This window comes from Xiphias gladius, chromosome 16, assembly GCF_016859285.1.
Source record: "Xiphias gladius isolate SHS-SW01 ecotype Sanya breed wild chromosome 16, ASM1685928v1, whole genome shotgun sequence".
Lineage (NCBI taxonomy): Eukaryota > Metazoa > Chordata > Actinopteri > Istiophoriformes > Xiphiidae > Xiphias > Xiphias gladius.
In genome coordinates, this window is record NC_053415.1 from 12,010,414 (window position 1) to 12,029,955 (window position 19,542).

Genomic DNA, 19,542 nt, shown 5'->3' on the forward strand with positions numbered 1-19,542 from the left:
ATTTGGTTTAGGGCAATTACAGAGGCAACTGAAGAGCAGTCTTTATTATGAAATAAATAAATACAGAATTAAATTTTACAATCATCTCACACAGACATACAAAGGACACAATTTAATATTATTATTATCTAACCAGCACAAAGTAATTAGTGGTTTGTTTCCATTGCAATTGGCAATTAAACTTACTTCTCCCACATGTCTTGGTCTGCCTTTCCAGTCATCAGCTGCTCCAGGAATGCAGAAAGGTGAGCAAGGCCCTCCGGAGATGAAAAAATTGTGTGATGTTTTGGGTTTCCCATGACAAGCGGCCAAAGCATGCTCACAAGTTTGCCCATCTGACAATAAAAAAAGGGGGGAAATTAGCACAAAAAAAAGTTTCATTTTTGACACATTAATTTTCATGTGATTCAATGCAAAACCTACAGTACACTACATGGGTTGTGTTGCATTTGCCCTTTGGTCCATCAAATATGATAAGAAGGCTGAGGATAAGACACACAACATTGATAAATAATAAGAGCACTTTTTTTTTGTTTTTGTTGTCTGTTTGTGATGATTAACAGTACTACCTTGTGGTGCAGACCGTACAAATGTTTTATTTTCCACATATGATTTAACACTAAACATATTTAAAAAGAGATTTAAAAAACACAACTCTTCATACACACATTTTAACCTTACCTGGCCTATAATTAGGGGCACATTTTCTCCTGATGCATTCTCAAAACTTGCCCAGAGGCTCATGTTGCCTGAAATCACAGGAAATTCTATTTACAGTGTGGACTTTAACTTTAGTGTCAAACATACAAACGTAATCCTCCATGTGAAACTTGGATCAAGTTGCTACTTTGATACACATCTCTTAGGCTGTCTGGCATCAACGCTTGAATAATGAAGTGCACTCCATCAGAGTTCATCAGGATTCAACATGTTCACCTACAGTGACACTGAGAAGCTAACTTGCCTTGGCCAGACTCCAAGATGAAGTGAGTGATGTTAATGAACGCAGAAACGTAGGCCTGGGCTGTGCTGTTTGGCGGCAGGAGGCTCTGGACTGTCTTCATTCCATTCAAAATCCTTAAACAAAGCAAATCAATATTTCACATCTGAACATGTCTCATCAAAAGATAATGTATAATCAAATTTTATCAAAGGGCTGCAGATGGTGAAACAGCATGCATTCCATGTTTCTGTTATGTTTAAATTATCCATCTGGACCAGGGGTTGTTAATTATGATCAGTGGAATGCAAAGGTCTGATGGTTTTTATTGTAGTTATCAACTGGGACCATTCTCCTGATTTTCGAGATGAATACAATTAATTTCCATTAACTGTGCTGGTAGAACAGTACAATCAAAGGCAGCTTGATGTCTAGTGTTACTGTCTAAAATGTCCTGTTTAACCGAGATTATTTTCCTATACATATGCTTTTTTTAAACCTGTAATTAACTGGTGGGGGGGTTGTTTTGTTTTGTTTTGTTTTTTGCCACTTGCCCCAAAGTGGTGGAAACAAGCTGTAAACACAACACTGACATAAAAACTTTTGGTCCAGAAAACTATGAGCTAAAAGACAGAAATATGCTCCCTAGAGCTGAAGGGTACTGCAGAGTTTTCTATGGGTTCATCAATACAAGTAACCACTTTGATATACATGTAGTCATGTGATCCATTGTTGATATAAAAATACTGACTATAGCTTCTTTACACATTATTCCTTATTAATTACAACATTACATTCCTCTCGTATGATGGCATTACGAATAGCTAACACAATGGGACTGCATTACTGTGAAAGCATAGATTTTACTCACCAACAGTAACCTTTAGTAGCCTACTAATGGTTATAGATTTTTATTCAGGATCGCCATTTCAATTAGTTAGCCCTGTTTAATACCCTTAGAATATTCATACTGCACAATAAATGAGTAATTATATGGTTTATAGTGACTTTAAAGTGATGGTAACATATTTTAAATGGTTTTGTGTAATTAATAATATGAATATAATATTTTCATCCACATTTGTGGATGGGTGCTCTTTTCAAGTCTTTTTCAACTGCAAAAAATAACATGGCAATTTTGTCATTTAGTCCATTGAAAAAATTTTAGCAAAACAGCAGCATTACTCACATCTGATTCCAGTTGTCTGGTCCGCCAGCTGTGGTGATACTCTCAAAATATACGGTTGCTACTTTGAGTCCAGAGAGCAAGTATACTGCAAACATTTCTGGTATTGTCTGTTGGACGACGCTCTCAGCTCTCTTGAGGATAAGGAGGGAGATGTTACGTGATGAGGCAAAACTCATGTCTGGTTGGACAATGAGCTTTAATGAATCCTCCACAATTTTCAGGATGTTCTGCTGTACAGATACTGGCAGGGGGCCCATGGCTCCAGTCAGGATCTGCATAGCACTTTGGACTGCTTCCAAGATGGCGGCTAAGAACTGATCACTCTGCAGGCCACCTGGGTGCTCTGCCACCATTAGGGCTTTGTTCAGGGACTGGGTGATATTGCCAATGACAGAGAGGTGGGCCAGTTGATCATCACTGAGAAAATTAACCATCATCTGTAGCAGGTGCTGGATGTCTGTGACAGGGGCGGAGATATTTATGGAGGAGTTTCCCCACTGAAGCATATTAGTAAGGGTCAAAGGGACATTGGGTTGTTTCATCCACCTCTGTATGATGTCAAGGTATAGCTTAATTTTGGGCTCAATGACATTCAGAATGGTTGCGTTGAACACTGGCTCTGAACCTGGGATGTTATTCTGAACCTCTAGGTTGACCTTTATGAAGTCAAATAGGCCCTGGAGAATCTCAATTATTGTCTGGCCAATTTTACTCACCCCTGCACCATCTATTGGGTACTGGAGGCTGTTTATCAAGAACTCGACCTGGTTACTGACAAACAAAGAGAAATCTGTCTGTGCCAGCTGTAATGTCACTTGCATTTGTGTGAGGTAGAAAAATGGATTGAGGAACTCTGAGACCGAGCTGTTGCTGGTGATATTTTCTAGAATTTTCAAGTACCATTCCACAATCTCCAGGTATACTTTCTGGGCGTACATGGGGTCCTTCATCAAGATGGTATTAAAACTGTTGTTAAATGGTTCCGTGTTGGCGATCAGTTGTATCAGACCCTCCACCACTCTGATTTCATTCATGATCTCTGGAGTGCTCAGCTGGTTCAGCTGGAGGTTCATCTTGATATTGGCCAGGGTGCTGTTCAGGGTGTGTACAAGAACCGCGTTTGGATTGGAACTGAAGTTAGCTTGGACAACATCTCTGAAAGTAGTATTGACGATTAACGGGATAAGGGAGAGTATGGCTGTCTCATTTCGAAGAACAGGTTGGTGTGTCAGGAAACCACTGACTCCGTTTATCAATCCCATAACACACTGGGCTGTCACCATTGGGTCATGCTGTGGTTCAAAACACTGGCGAGCATTGATAATCTCAACTATATTAACCATTAGGTCATTTATATTGGCAGCTCCAGCTAGTGCAGCAAAGTTATTCAGCTCCTCAAGGGTTAGGTTTGACTGTCCTAGAGCATTCTGGACATCAGACACAGAAATATTTGGTGTAGCCATGAGCAATCTGATGAAATGAAGAATCTGTTTGAATGTTTCCACAACGGCAGCATCATTTGGGGCCAGAAGGAGTGAGAAGAAAATGGATGTAAGTTCCTCATATTCCCGTCCCTCCAGAACTGAGTTGGTTACAGCTATTTTGATGGTGACATTACTGTTAGCTGAGAGCATCATGTCTAATATCTGATCCAGGAAAATGAAGATTTCTGAGATTCCAGCCAAACAATTCTGACCTTTTGCACATTTGGTCTGCAGAGCTTTGAAATCCTGAAGAAAGCGAGTAGCTTCTTGTTGAACCTCCAGTGGTAGGAATGCTACAAATTTCTGGATAACAATGTTCTGGGCAGCATCTGGTCCGGCCTGAGTCAGGTTCTGTAGACTCTCGGGGGTAAGGAGGTTAAGAAAATCCTTGGAAATCAGGTGGAGGTCAGTGACTTGTGCTGCGCTCAGCTTCCCAATCGGTAACAGGAGATTTTCGATTTTTCGTAGTCTGTACAGAGACATCACCAATTCTTGAAGCTGGCGTAAGTACCCAAGAATGATGTTAGTTGGGTCACCATCTGGGGAATCCATCACTGTCTTCAGCAGCTCCATGGCACTAAGGATGGCCTCTACAAGGCCTGCTGAAGTTTGGTTGGTGAAAGGCTGGAGGGCTTCTCTGACACGGGCCACATCATCAGGGTGGAAGTAGTCAGAATAGGTAAGCAGACTGTGACCCATGATGTGGGGAAGAGACAGGGTGAGGTTACCCTCCAGGGAAAGGAACTGCATAATCAGCCGTTCAAGCTCAGGCATTGTTGGGTCTGTCTCATTGAAGGTAAAAATGTGCTGGTTGAGCCTGCCAAGCTTTGACGCAATGTCAAGCACTGTGGAGACATTAAGGGGGCTGTCACTAAGGAACAGCTGCAGCATTGGTTCCAGGCCTGTGGACTGCAACAGGTTACTGAGGTAGGGAAGCATGATATCAGGGTTAGAGATGCTGCTGTCAGGAAGGGTGGTGGCCAGCTGGAAAAAGACATCCAGGTTATGCATCAGGCTGATCAAGTACGCAGAGAGTGCATCTCCACCTTTGATTTCTTGTTTCAAAAATGATGCTGACTGATTTTTATAGATGTCACCATACACATACTGCAACAGATTCAAGGTTCCTTTGAGACAACTGCAGAGAAAAGAGAAGAGTGGAAAAGAATATATAAGAATCCCCTTATCAGTATTACGCTAAATTTTGCATTTGTGCAAAGTTTGATCATACTACAAAACAGTAACAGGAGCAATCAGTTCATGTTAATCATTTAATCCAAGGAATAGGTACACATTTTTGGAAATACACTTGCTCGCTTTCTCGATAAAAATAAGATGAGCAGATCAATGCCACTCCCATGTCTGTCCACTTAAAATTAAGCTGGAGCCAGCAGTCAGTTAGCTTAGCTTAGCATAAAGACTTGAAACAAGTAGAAACAGCTAGTGTGGCTTAGTCCAAGGGATAAAAAAAGACTACCTGCACTTCTAAAGCTCACTAATTAACATGTTGTATTTTCTTTGTTTAATCCATACAAAAGCCGAAGTGGGAAAATGACAATTTGCGGTTTTATAGGGGTTTTGTGCTAGAACTATTTCTTGGCTGAGCTCAGTGACTCCCTGGGGTCTTAACCATGAGGTTGCCAGGCAACCAAGAAACAGACGGATAAGAGAGTGGTACCAATCTTGCCATCTGACTCTGAACAAGAAGATCCTATCAATAGTTAAGTATATAACAGGAAAGAAAATTAAACTGCAAGGCATATACAGTGCATGCATTGTCTCCACCATCATTAAGATATCATTCATTAAATCTAACAAGCTTTGTCACTTACTTCACCAGCAAGTCTTGGCTTGGTGACATCAGAGCCTGAGTTATTGCTTGAGCAAACTGTGGCCAGTTCAAACCAGTATCGCAATGAATGGCTAAGGTGAAGAAGTTGAGAGAACCTAAAGGAGAAAGTAAACACATTAACACACATACTGAAACTGGTTGTATTTCTTTTACTATGTCGAATAAATTATTACTTGGTTTTGCATAAACTTGTTTTGTCACTTAATGAATGAATGTTGCATCATTTGGGAATATTATTTAGGGATATTTAATCCACATATTCATCCTGCACATTTTTCATAGAGCTTCACTGTAACACAAATTTCCCTCGCAAATTGGGTGCTGACTATGCTAAAAAAAAAAAAAGCTCTTGTAGAGAATTAGAGAACAAAGAAAAACACTACTGTATGCTAATTAGTCTAATGAATACACCTTGGCACATGATTGAAACATGTGTACAATTTGTATTAGTCTTTCTATGGGTTGCATCCTCAACTCAAGAATTTTTGATAATTATATAATTAACATGAATGAATATAATTTTGAATCTGATATAAATATTTTAGGCATTTCCACCATGGATTGCCTTGGTTTATGCAATGTCCAGCTGCTAACTTGGCACAAAAGAGGGAGAAGAGAAGAGAAGAGAAGAGCAGAGAAGAGAAGAGAAGAGAAGAGAAGAGAAGAGAAGAGAAGAAATGGGACTCACAGTTTGCTGGTTGAGTTATGACACCAGGCCTGTAGTTCAAAATCCAGTAAACCATGTGGAAGTAGTTCTTTACCTCGGGCCACAATTGACTCTTCTCAATCTTTTCTCCAAAATTCACCATGAACAGAAAAACACTAAAAGCAAAGCAAAGCAAAAACACAACACTGTTGAGACAGTGAAATGATAACCAACAGCATGAAATGAGACATTGTGTATATTATCTAAAACACATCATGGGGGAAAATTGAATCTCCTATTCACCTTTTTTTTCCTTTCACTAAATTCACTGAAATGAGTGACTTGTGTAGCCCTGTCAAACTTCAATGTCATTTCTTCACTGGAAAAAAATGTTGCTGGCCCTGAGCCTTAAATCTTTTGAGTTCGAGACTCAACATTTCATTTTAAGATTTTAAGACTGTTTTTTACAAATGCAATATTTTATAGGGTATGACAACCTGTAATCAGTAATTTGCACATAGGCAGATCACAGTACCGATTTGGAATGAAAGCCTGCAGGTATACAAATTTTTTCAAGACCTTTGTTGAAGAGTCTCAGTAACATTACGAGTGCTGTTGTCTGGTATCCAGTTCATCCAGTATGCCCCACCCAGCTCTGTGGTCAGTCTGTTGAAAAGCACTCCAAACTGCACACTGTTATTGTGCAACTTGTGCCACTCAGAGAGAATCATGGGAAGTGTTACGTTGTAGTCTGCTGGGCCTGTGATCGTGCTGTACATTTCTTGAGCCTGTGGAAACATAATATGAAATAGGATAAAAGACACCTGAATTATGTTTGTTGAATCACAAACATGCCTGACACCCGACTTCAAATCTTAAGTATTTACAAGTACAAATAAGTACATTAAAAGCAAAAGTCAAAGTGTACAAAAACATCTGTGGGTATTATTCATTAAGAGAAAAAAAAACCCAATTAACTTGCTTCATCAGGACTGTCTGAGTGTGGTATTATCAGATTTGATTAACAGCGACCACACAACCTACCAACCCATATCAGATTCTGGTTCAAATGTTACTAAATCCTAATTGGTGCATGGAAGTATGCACCACACCAAGAAAAAAAAAAAAAAATTCTAGTTCATTTTTGGAATCACTTTGGAATGAAACTTTTCAGATAGATTTCAATAACTTTTACCTTCTGAATCAATGGCAGCCAGTCTGCCAGTAGAGCTTGCTGTAGAATGGAGCTGTTTTGGCAGATCACTGATCTCCACATGTCAGTCTTTATGCTCTCTGTGTTTAAGAGCCACTCGAAGGGACTCAGGAGATCCTCACATGTTAAAGACTCAGATGCCAGACTCTAGTTAAAAAAAAAAAAGCAAAAATGCACCATCTTATGAGTGTTTGCTACCTTTTAATGTTTTCTATACTATCATCAAACACCTCACACATGTCATCTCCTGAAGTCATTTTAATATATTATACTTTATGAATTCAAAATAAAAGTTATGTGAGTCTGAACAAGGCTTGATTACTCAACATGTCCTTGTAAAAAGAACTAAAAATAAAACCCAGGTCTTGTTTTGAAAATTCAGCCCATTTTTCTTGTTTATGATTTACACACCAATTTCTGAGATTGTGAATGCAGCAATACTGGCAGCTACAGCTTCAAAGCCAATGTGCATGAGCAGTCAGACAACCAGACAGATTTCACACAAATTGCCTGAAATTCAATCGCCTGAAACTACAAAAATAAAATCAAGGCTGTGAAAATAACACAATTGTCCCTGTAAGAGATTAATACGCAGAGTATTAACATACTTTCATAACCATTTCCATCACGCTGTCCAGGACACGACCAATCCAAACGCTTGCCTCAGACTGGTTTGTCAGCAACGTTAGATAAGTCCATTTGAGTTGATTGGCATCTTTCAGGCCATTGGACATCATTTCTGCAAACCAATGAGAGTTTTAACAATAAATATGACGGCCAGGAATTTTGGTTTAGGCTATAAAACATTGTTAAGTCACCGGCTAGATTTACATTTGTGTTGTACAATACATCCCAGGGGTTTGTTTTTTTATGATGTGCTATAGTTTTCCTTTGTGTGTGTATGTGTGTGTGCATATCCATTTTCCATCTCTCATTCAGTCCCCTGAGGAAGGGTGTGAACTGATTCCATTCACCTCTAGGTTACACAGTAACCCATGTGGAACCCCAGGTAGAGTTAACAATAGTGACTGTGGCAGTATGTGACAATGCTGCTTACATTGAACACAGTATGTCCTGCGAGTGTGTTAACTTTTCGATTTCAGCTCTCTGCTCTTGCTCTTTGATTGCATGGGCTGACGTCAAAAGTTCGTGTTTACTGAGTATGTTCTAGTTCAGATTTTTCTATCGAAATCAATTTTATCCTGAAAGGAAATAACATTGTCTATGCTTGTGAGTACACACCAGTAGGAATAAGAAAGCTCTTCTTAACAGCACAGATAACAAAAGATGTCATATGTTGAAACCGTCACTGTAATGAGACATTTCACACGATTATTCCCACAGGAGAGGCCTTGCAGTAAGCAGGATGTTATGCAGTCTTACCTTCTACAGTGTCTAGGGCCAGTGTTGCCGACATCATGGACTGGAGGCAAGTTCTGAGGATGCTCTGGACAACCATGTCCACCTCAGGAACAGTTTTTATAATCTCCATCACCACTTGACCAACGCTCAGAAATCTGCCAAAGCATATGGAAAAAATCAAGATAGAGCACAGACTGTTTATATTACAGAGGACACTAGACTTCAGGGAGAAATGTTTTACGGATTTGTGTACAGGTCTCTTATATTTCACCTGCTGTGCGTAAGGAGAATTTAAAATTGTTATAAAGTTTGGTTAACTACAAGGAGTAGAAAGCGGAAGGTGAGAAAGACAAACAGGTAAGAGACGACACAAGGTGGTTTCCAGTATGATCTTCCGAAGAATAAGGCATCAGATAAGAAAAGTTAAATGGATCCAAATTTAAAAAAAGATAAACTTCCTTTTCTATCATAAAAAGACATTTTTCAACACATATTTAAGGATTTACACTTGTTTGGGATAATACAACTCCCAAATGATTTCCCAGACATTTTAAAGCCAAAACTTTCCCCCTGTTGCGTATAAATCTCCACTATGATATTATAGTATGGAAATGAGTTGGTACGTTAAAATAATATAGGAAAATGCATTGTGTTTGGAAATCTTTGGCTGATACTGTGCAAAAACATATGCCTCCTGACTAACATCAGTTTCTTTAAAACTCCCTCCACTTATCGGAACCTTTGTGTGACATTTAGGAAGTCCATTCATTTGCTTTCATCCAATTTGTTTTTTTCAGTTTTGAGCCTCTAAGGGATTTGCTTTACAGCAGATTGGCAGCATACACTATGTAGAGAACAGAAGGTACTGTACTTACAGCTCCTCCTCGATATTTTCTGGTTGTGTATCTACGCTACGGCGGGCCCTCCTGATGTCGGAGCCTCCTTGTCCTCCTGGGGATAAACCTCCAATCCCACTGTGCAGCAGCCCTTTGGCAAAGGACACATCATGTGCAGCAACATGCTTACTCCATGCCAGCAGAGCCTTGGAATAACAGAGTTAACATAAGGAGGAAAAAGAAAGGAAGTTGGAGTTGCAAGATTAAAATCATTTAGGCTTAGTGCATTTCACATAAGAGGTCAGGGTTTTTCTGCTGTACTGCTGTCTCTTTCTGTCAGTCTCTACACAATGAGTGACCTCGGATCTGTTTGTTTTTTTGTTTTTTTTTACCACAAATCCAAATAAAAGCTGCAGTCCCACAATGGTGAGACCTGTAAGACAGGAAAAACAACCCGTATTCCGACTCGGAAGTGTTCACACATTATTCCAAGTGCTACCCTTGTAGTTATTTGTAGCAAGACATAAGGTACTTAAAGTTACATAAATGACACTTTATCATAATGTGGCAAAAAATAATTATAAGGATTAATAAGGATTATATCATTTTAAAAAATAGCGCTGTAGTATTGTGAAATTATAACTCTTCATTAACCTTTGCAAATTTGTTTTGATATATATCATATTGTATAGCAGTAAAACTAACGAGTTGTTCTTTAATTTCTTTAATGGAAAAAAAACAGTGACTCGTGGCAAATTTTGGCATTGTGCGATGAACCAAAAAAGGAATTTACTACAATGCTGTGCTATTTGTTATTTTTATAATACTGTATATTTTGTAATTAAGTAGTATTTTGTGCTATGTACATTAAATGATAGAAGTTAGGCAGGTTAATTGCTATGACTTACATAACATTATCCTATGGACAGTTAATCATCAGGTACAGAAGCAGAAAGCTGATATCAAATAACTGGTTAATCACTTGCACTGCACTATATGTCACATATGCACAATGGCACTGGATCTGTAGGTGACATGTCTAAGTAATAGGCGACATGCTAAACATTTCTATATATGTCAAATTATGACTACTAATTAATGTCCAGCTGACTGTTTGAGCGAGTACACAAAGTAATGACAGTGTTAGCTAACAGCTTCTGATTGGATTGTCTCATGAAAACACATATACCATGGTGCCAGCGCTAATTAGGTTCCCCCCAAAGGTTTCTGCTCCCCAGGTGTGCCATGGGAGTTGCAGTTGCTTGTTGCCATGGCCAACAGTTTTCTTGCAGCTGCAGACTAATTATATGGTGCCGTCTGAATCTAACTGCTTGTGACGGTGGCACTTGAGAATGCAAATTAGGAGCCAAGACAGAAGAGCAGAGACAAGCAGCATGAGAGACCGTAAGAGCAAGATACTGAGAGAAAGCACAAAGACAAAAAAAAAAAAAAACAGAATACACAGGAAAAATGCCACCCACACACATCAAATGAATGACTCATCTCTGATGTCTGTGATTCTCTCTGTTGATGATAATACCTGCTTTGCCACCTTGTCAGGGCTGATCCAACCTAGAAGCATGTCCACTGTGCCTGTACTGCACGCTGCTGATAGCCAAAGCGGGTTACTGCTGTTGTCACACAAGTAGAAACGCACCATGTCCCTGTCCAATGTCAGGCCGATAGCCTAAGACAGAGAGGACAGTTACAGTATTTATAATGGAACATTCTCTTATTAAAGTGGTGACTCCTTTATGGACATAAGTATTATCACGACAAGTAAAACAGTGGTAAACGAGTGGTATCGCTCTTGTCATCTAACTCTCACCAAGAAAGCAAATAAGCGTATTTCCCAAAATGTTAAACAATTCCTTTGACTTGTAATTGCGCATTCAAATTAACTTTCCCTGTTGCAGATCTGGGTTCTTAACTCAGACTGAGGCTCAAATGTGGCACATGAGACGTCTGTGCTAGAAGGTAGAGTTACATGGCACCAGTTTGGAAACCCTGGACTCAGAGCTCCTGTTTTGTTTTATGTTTTTTGTTGTTGTTTTTTTTAACCTTGAAATTTGCAATACACATATATATATAATTACACAAATTTCCCCTGGGGGAGCGAAATATGCATGGAAAGGCGTCTAATTCAGATGGGTATAACTGTATTGCAATTACCCTTTATTTTCACATAGGTAAACAACATATGCCATTTCATGTTTGTTTCTCCAATATATTGCATGGGGATAAATAATGACTTTAGGCAACACGTACCTTGTCCAGCGGTATCTGGACTTCTTGTAGGACACGTTTCACCATTTCACTTAGAGAATCATTTTGCAACGTGACAACCTCTCCGAGGGAAATGGACACATCTAAGCAGAATCAAATCACATTTAGCTCCCCTAAAACAGCAGGACCTCGGCCCTTCATTGTGATCCAGCATTTTAAGAAGAGATATCAGTAATCAGGGGTTTATTTACTTGCATATTTATTTAAAAAATACACCTAATATACATTGAAGCCATTTAATTAAAAACACTCTCAGGATTACAAGGGCTTCGTGGGTGAAACATAGAGTATGTACAGTACAGCTGGTGGTGTTACCTTTGCCTGGCCAGTTTTGAACATAGCGGATCAATTTGATGCCTCCAACGACCAGTGGATGGACAGTGGAAAGTGAGGCACCGGCGTCAGGAAAATTGCTCTGGATGACATGCATAGCGCTAGAGAGACCAAGAGGGAAAAACACGTAAAAACAAGACAGGACCTGCAGCAAACACCTGAAAGAACTAATGATTAGACAAAATCACACATTTTTGCCCTCCTGCTGCTCTAAATCCCTAAATTCCGAGTGGGGTCCCGTAATTTGTGAGTTGTAGTGTGTTTGAAAATCGATACCAATAAAGTATTTATAAACTTAAGTCACCAGGGGTCGATTTTATTCCACCTTAGCTCAAAAAATATTGAAGCCATAACATCTCACTTCATCATTAGTTTTGCAGCACTTCAAAGCAGGGAGATTCCCCTCACCTATTCACTGAAACTCGACTGTAGGAAAGTAAGGGATTAGGCATTTAAATGAAGAATTAATTGCATAAATTGTGAACAAATAAACTGTGAAAGCAAAATAAAATTTCAATACAGGAATTACAGATGGAGCTTAGTTCAAAGTCAACACCAATATAGCACTGACTTTAGTAAGTCTTCAGCATATCAAAGTATAATTTTGCCATTCTGTGCTTAAGTTTTTTTTTCTTAACGAAACTAAACTTAACAAAATAAACACTTTCATGCTAATACTGTTCATTCACTTTGCATTTCTCCATCATTGAAAGCATAGTACCCCTGTATGTTGGTGAGTAGAACCTCTGTGCTGCCCAGCACTTGGTCGACAGAACCATGAGAGAAGAGCTGCGGTAGACCCAGGAGACTTTCCCACAGCAAGGTCTGATTTTGCAGCTGATCGAACACAGACACCGCCATCCCAGCCATCGTCGCCATTTCATCTGGTTTTGTCAGCATCAGCTCCGTCAGTATCTGACAACCAGAGGCCATTTCAGAGTTAACAAAAGTAATTCTGACACCACCAGCTTGTGTAACCGCAGATTCTACAAAAACGCCTCACATAGAACAGAAATCAAAGAAGAAGAAGTCTGAAGTTGGGGTCATCGCACTGGGCTGATAACAGCAAGCTGACATGAAACCTGAACCGTGCAGGCACACACCAACCTTTATGTGCTTTGTATGTATGCACAGACATACCTGGTTGAGTGTGTCGAGCAACACTTCAAACACAGTGTTGTTGGACTTGCAGAAAGTGACCGCAGCATAGGTGAGCGGGCTGGGTGAGCTTGTGTTTATCATGGGCAGTGTCATGGTGCAGATGGCCCTCTTCAGCAGGTTGACTGACTCCAGCATTTTGTTCAAGGTCTCCTGGAAAGGACATGATTTATATGGATTCCGACCGTTGGTCAATAACCCATTAAGAAGAGGTATTCATTCAAAAATGTCATTTCTACGCATGCTCGTAACCTACCACTTAACTAGTGAGCATTATTTACACAACACTTACTTTCCACATCATACAACATAAAATATCTGGATGTGAAGCAACAGCATTACAAAAAGTATCCTTATAAAAATGTATAATTCTTAAGCCTTATGAGTGTTTACACATATATTTTAAATATTTTTGACACATTATCTGAAATACTGTAGCTTGATAAATGCAATTCTATTGCCATAAGTTTTCATAATAATATGAATTACATATAGTTGCAATTAGCAAATAAAGGTATCAACTTATTTCTTGTTGTGCAGTAGGCTTGAGATTTGGATTTGAGTTAGAGAATCAGGGCTTGAGACTTGACTTGCACTTGTCTGTGATACTTAACTTTCTTGAGACTTACTAAAGACTTGAACTGAGCTGAGACTTTAAAGCAAAAACTCGATCAGTTTTGACCCAGTAAAATCTCAGCTATAAAAGTTGAGCCTACAGGTTTATACATTGGTTAATGCAACCATTCCCTTCGGAAGCAGTATGTGTTGCAAGTTATCCCTTGTTACTTTGGAGCACGATTGAGGCTGGTGTTTTCATTTCAGGAATAAGACTTAAGAGACATTCTTATTTTAAATCGACCTTCTAGGCCTTCCTATAAGCCTTTGTCAGAGTAAGGGTTCATCTGCTGTTAACAATGACCTGTACACAAGAGACACAAAGTTTCAATACTGTGACACTTGACAAAGGAAAAAGGCTCTACCATATAATCGGCACTTTTGTTCCTTCCATTATATCTTAACAAAACCCACCTGATCTCCCAGAATAGTGGTATTGATGAGAGAGATGTTGTTAGAGCTTCCTTGGTAAGATGGACCTTTAACAGAAGAACATATTGTTGAAAAAGAGGAATTGCAGAAATACCCAATATCATAGTCACTCTATAATGCAAACATGAGAAAGACTAAGGTCCAATTTTTTTGGAACATATAGTTAAAAGAGTCCAGAAAGTGTGCCTCTTAAAGAAACAGTCCAACATTTTAGGAAATATGTTTATTTGCTTTCTTGCAAAGAGTTAGATGAAAAGATTAGATTAGATTAAAAATTAGTACCTCTCTCTAAATATGAAGCCACCGAGAGAATGTTATCATAGCTTAGCATAAAGACTGGTAACAGGTGAAAACAGCTCAACCCAAAATGTAAAACTATTGCTTTAAAGACGTTCTATGGGGTGTCCATGTTTGCAAGTGGGGGAGTGAGACTTTACTGGAAAACATGCACTTACGTTTTTGGCATTATACAAAGAAAGAAGGGTCTGCGAATGGGGAGAACATACCCAGAATCTTATTCAAGACCTCAATCAGCACTGCAGGATCATTGCTGGAGTCACTGGGGAACGCAAGGTTGAAAAAGTCTCCCCCTTGGACCAGGTTTTCCAGTGGGGAACCCTTCAGCAGGAGGGTCGACCTATCATACAGAGTCAGATGCCATATGTATGTAATTTTAAACAAAAAAAATATAGTATTACAGGATTTTACCAAGGGTCACATCCATCTTTCTGAAAAGCTGGTTCATATTCTGAGCTAAATGGGTATCACTGTACTGCAGTAAAAAGTAAGATTTGAACACCATGTCAGTTTCCCAGAGGTGTAAAATAATTATTTTTGTTAGCATTTAGCCCCATGAAGCTTTGATCGTGCTTTGGCTCAGATACTCATATTTATTGTTAAATGCTAACAAAATTGTGCTTTTTTTCATGTTTGTTTTTTTTCATTAAAATGAAGAAATACTTGAATTTTCCTATCTACTAAACTTACAGATACATATTTAGCTTTGAATACAGACAGAAAACTTTTTCAGAGACACCAGTGAAAAAAAAAACACTATGAGAAAACCCATTGAGTTATAAAAGATAGTGGAGTAGAGGGCAGCTAAACTATAATTCATCAGCAGGTTGAGACAAACAAGTTTTCCTATCAACCGCCTTCATTCCTGCCTCTGGAATTTAAATTTCAGTGACCGAACAACAGCTCAGGTAACAAAAGAAAAAAAAAAAATTCTACGGCATTTCCACTAACTGATGCTGGTTTTTTAACACTTAAACTACAACAAACTAGACGGGACAGTAGAGAAGGTATTTTCTATGGGATTCACTTATTTTCAGCTCTGTGACTCAGAAATGGATGAATATGGCTTCAGAAAACTGCGGTGGGTGATGATTAGACTAGGGTGAGGGAGACTTTCCTTCCTCCACTGGGGAATGTCTGATGCTGGTATATTTCCATGAACACACTGAGAAATCATCATCTGACGTTGCTATGATGAGGTGTGTCCCTCCTTTGTGATTCAAGGGTCTTCTGCACACCTTTTGTACACTTAGAGTATGTTTAAGACGTGGAAGTTTCATTAAGCAGCACAAATGCAGTGATTCTGATAGAAATTATAACTTCAATAAATAGGCATTTGGTTAGGTAATGGATATTATACAGATAATAAATAATATAAAATCTCTCCTGATGAATGGGGTTACCTTGCACTCCCTGAAGATATGTGCGTAGACTTGGATGTAGCTGGGTCCACCAGGCGCGATTTGTTATGGCAGCTGCTGTCTGCATTGCACATGAGGGTCTGCACGAAAGGGAAGAAGCCTGTGCTGGGTAGGTTTCGGGGTCCCACGTAACCTGGAGGAGACATGACAGTGATGTTATGTAGTGAGGATGCTCCCAGGAGACCATGTCCGTAATTATGTCAATTTGGCAAACAAAATTCTTTCAATGGCACTATTATAAGTGAGTAACAGGTAGATTACAAGCCCAAATATTACATTCAAGTCAATGTCATATCATTAACTATATGCAGGGAGTAGACAAATATCATTAAAACTACATAAACTGTTCGACAATAATATCACAGAGAGGTTAAAGACTAAAAACGTGCATCAGAAAAAAACAAAAAAGTGGCAATCTTTTATGGATGGTTTAATTTTTTTAGTGTTGTGTTTTCTTGCAAAATGTTTCCATGTATTGGTTCAATTTGTTATTAATTTCAGTTTGACACGTTGTTGACTGTATGAGGATATCTCGGACCACAGTATCAGGAGCCTGAGCTAATCTCCGTATCACTACCAGTGGGTAGCTCATCACGTCTTTTGTCAGAAAACAATCTCAGCTATGGCTTAAATGCAGAACAAAAGAAAATGAGACAAAAAAAGACAGATCAGGTTGTAGTCAGAGTACTGTGACCAGACTGACTACAAAGTACGGTGCCTCTATGGTATCCATTCCCTTAATACTATCTTTGAAATCAATGATTCATCTTGGCACAACAGATTCCTCTGAAAGAGAATAATAGCCAAGCGTTTCACTAAGCTTAGACATGGTCGTCGTGGAAGTCATTATGAAACCTAGACTCATCGTGAAATCGAAGAGCTAAATTTCATCAGACCTCGCAGTTAACAATTACACTTGCACGGCCAATTGTGCGAAATTAATGTGTAGTTAGCTCGAACCTTCAGAACAATGACTCACGAGAGTTAAACAAGAAGAATAAATAGTCAAGTATTTAAAGTGGCTTTCAACAAAGGGAATGACTTCGTATCCATGCACTCAAAATGGCACCGCAAGAGGCCCAAAACCAATATTGGGAACAGCTTTGTAAACACTCGTTCACAACTAAAATGCGGGAGGCACTAAAATCTAGCAAGGCGTAAATGTTATATTTCAGCATTTAAGACCATTACTACTGTCCAACAACGGCAAAAAAAAAAAAAAAAAAAAGCCAATACACTTTAGCAGATGCCTCCAAATACAACAGGAGTCATCTTGAGGAGAACAGTACATTTCTATAACAATCATGAGGAAGGATTTAATAGCACTAAGTAGCTCTGTGAGAAACAGCTGCCCGCACTCAGTTAAACTGTCTGGAGCATCTGAGATCACTCTCGACCGTTTGTAGAGTATTCTGCAACTCTACACAACATGATTCAAGGCTAGCACTGGTCACATGCTGAAGATTTTTTTTGTTCCCAGTATTAGGTGCGGTCCAATACTGGCCTGTTTCCAGCATGTATAGAGACAAACAACCCACCCGACAGCACTTAACAGAGGAGGGAAAGATCTTATTGTTCAGACTAACTGGATAGTTTCTACATCAGTGCACACTGGGGCTATCCAATTACATGTGAATCCCTGCGTCCGAGAATCTGATCCATCAAAAAAGCACCATTCAGCCACAACATTAAAACCAGTTTTAATGTTGTGGCTGATCATTGTAGAGACCTATAAGATATAACTGTAATATTTTTAAAGAGTGTTTTCATTGTTTTTTTATCGAATTATATTTGTCCTAAGTAAGGGTCTATCTTTGGTCGTGCCAGGGCAGCTTATAGGTGAGATAAGACAGGCAGGACTGTGACGAATTTCCAGTGGGTTATAGTGAAAGCTTTACTCTGCTTGGTAGCAGTTTATTTTGTTTGTACATTGTACAATTGCAATTGACTGTATAATAGTAAGACTTTTCTTCGTCAAGAAATGCATTTGTGATGAACGACTAGTGAAATACACATCATATACGAAAAACATGGACCTGCGTCAAGGCACTTTTTTCTGATGCATTTACAACAGTCTGACATTTACACTTACATGTATCCTTTACTATTGGGGGAAACTGGTTGCGGGTGACAGCGATGATGATGAAGATGATCACAGGCCAAATAATGAGCGTCAGAGACCATGCCTACAACACAAGATATCATATAAAGAGTTCAGTCATTCCAGAGATATGGAGTATTCAATCTGTAAAAGTGGTGTTATTCATGTCATATATTCCCCATAGTCTTTCTTGAGTAATGATAAAGCTGACATTAAATAGGGATCGGTGTGCTTTTATGAAAATAACATAATAGTTCCCACTGCACTTGAAAGTCACTCACTGGCTGTCTGATAGCTGTCAGCCTGTTCTTCCAGAGAAGAAGTCGCAGCTGTTGGAGGAAGGCCATCGGTAGTGGAGGCTGGAGTGAAGACACATTATATAAAAAAAATCAGCCCACTGACAAATCGTTTTGTTTTGTTTTGTTTTTTTAACGACCACAAACATAAGCAGGTGGAATTTGTTTTAGGTCCAGTACGTATCAGCTTGGTTACATCATATATTGTAAATATATTATATATATATATGATAATGATATACATGATAATGTATTTAAATATCTAGAGTTTTGTGACAAACGAGGATTGTGTGTCATAATCAAAAGCTCTAGACCTGCTACTAAGTGGACTTTTTTGTGTAAAGGACTTTTGCATTTACATTAGTCTGACATTTCACGTATAAAGAACAAATTTTATTATTTTTCTTAAACTGTTACTGACATTGATTGTGGTTAACTAAACTGTCCACATGCAAAAAGTCATGTCTGAAAGACAGAAGAAGGACTTAATTCCTGATGAAACTCATTGAAATGTTATGTCTGAGTAGCTCTACCAAATGTACTCTTAATGATAAATTAATAATGTTGTAAATAAAGTTTAAAAAAAACGCTGGACCTACCTGGCTGCCTCTGTCTTCTTAAACGGTCAAATGATCTGTTATCTGACTGTCACTCGCAGGCTTGTTATGAAGCACATGTCGCTGGTCGGCCCCTAGAAGGATGCCCTTTCTATCAGTCTGTTTTTGGGAGCAAAACGGAATGAATTCCCGCTCAACAGAAAAATCCTCCTTCAGTAATGCCACAGTGACTGCAAAGGCTAAGTTTAAACACAACCTTCACCTTTCTGTCCCTTCCCTGCTTATGCGGGTAGCTCCACCTGTTTGTGAGAAGGTAAATCTGTGAAAAGGGCGTGCACTCTTGGTGTTAGACAAGGACAAAGAAGCACATGCTTACACACCTACCATTGGATGTGACTGGAGGGCCTTATTATGTACATCATGATTTGAAATGATGAGCTACTGAGTGTTGCTTGTTTGTTTCTAAAAGTCTAGCTGTGGTTCTTATTGAGGTCTGGATAGCTTGGATAAAACGATGAATGGTG

At 39.0% G+C, this 19,542-nt stretch overlaps 1 protein-coding gene across 1 annotated transcript in view; it reads right to left on the reverse strand.

The window, feature by feature from the left end:
• The window catches only part of abca12 (ATP-binding cassette, sub-family A (ABC1), member 12), a 62,759-nt gene extending 44,247 nt beyond the window's left edge, over positions 1–18,512 (reverse strand). Inside the window, exons 1-22 of the mRNA XM_040148805.1 lie at positions 18,447–18,512; positions 18,157–18,250; positions 16,047–16,197; positions 14,853–14,983; positions 14,329–14,393; positions 13,282–13,449; positions 12,863–13,056; positions 12,124–12,242; positions 11,791–11,891; positions 11,063–11,209; positions 9,562–9,728; positions 8,708–8,841; positions 7,933–8,063; positions 7,307–7,471; positions 6,691–6,899; positions 6,154–6,287; positions 5,446–5,560; positions 4,692–4,751; positions 2,130–4,535; positions 965–1,077; positions 682–749; positions 187–335 (exon numbers count right to left, since the gene is read on the reverse strand). Coding sequence (XP_040004739.1) covers positions 187–335; positions 682–749; positions 965–1,077; positions 2,130–4,535; positions 4,692–4,751; positions 5,446–5,560; positions 6,154–6,287; positions 6,691–6,899; positions 7,307–7,471; positions 7,933–8,063; positions 8,708–8,841; positions 9,562–9,728; positions 11,063–11,209; positions 11,791–11,891; positions 12,124–12,242; positions 12,863–13,056; positions 13,282–13,449; positions 14,329–14,393; positions 14,853–14,983; positions 16,047–16,197; positions 18,157–18,250; positions 18,447–18,512 — 5,087 coding nt within the window. The remainder of the gene's footprint in view (positions 1–186; positions 336–681; positions 750–964; positions 1,078–2,129; positions 4,536–4,691; positions 4,752–5,445; positions 5,561–6,153; positions 6,288–6,690; positions 6,900–7,306; positions 7,472–7,932; positions 8,064–8,707; positions 8,842–9,561; positions 9,729–11,062; positions 11,210–11,790; positions 11,892–12,123; positions 12,243–12,862; positions 13,057–13,281; positions 13,450–14,328; positions 14,394–14,852; positions 14,984–16,046; positions 16,198–18,156; positions 18,251–18,446) is intronic.
• Positions 18,513–19,542: the final 1,030 nt, after the last annotated feature.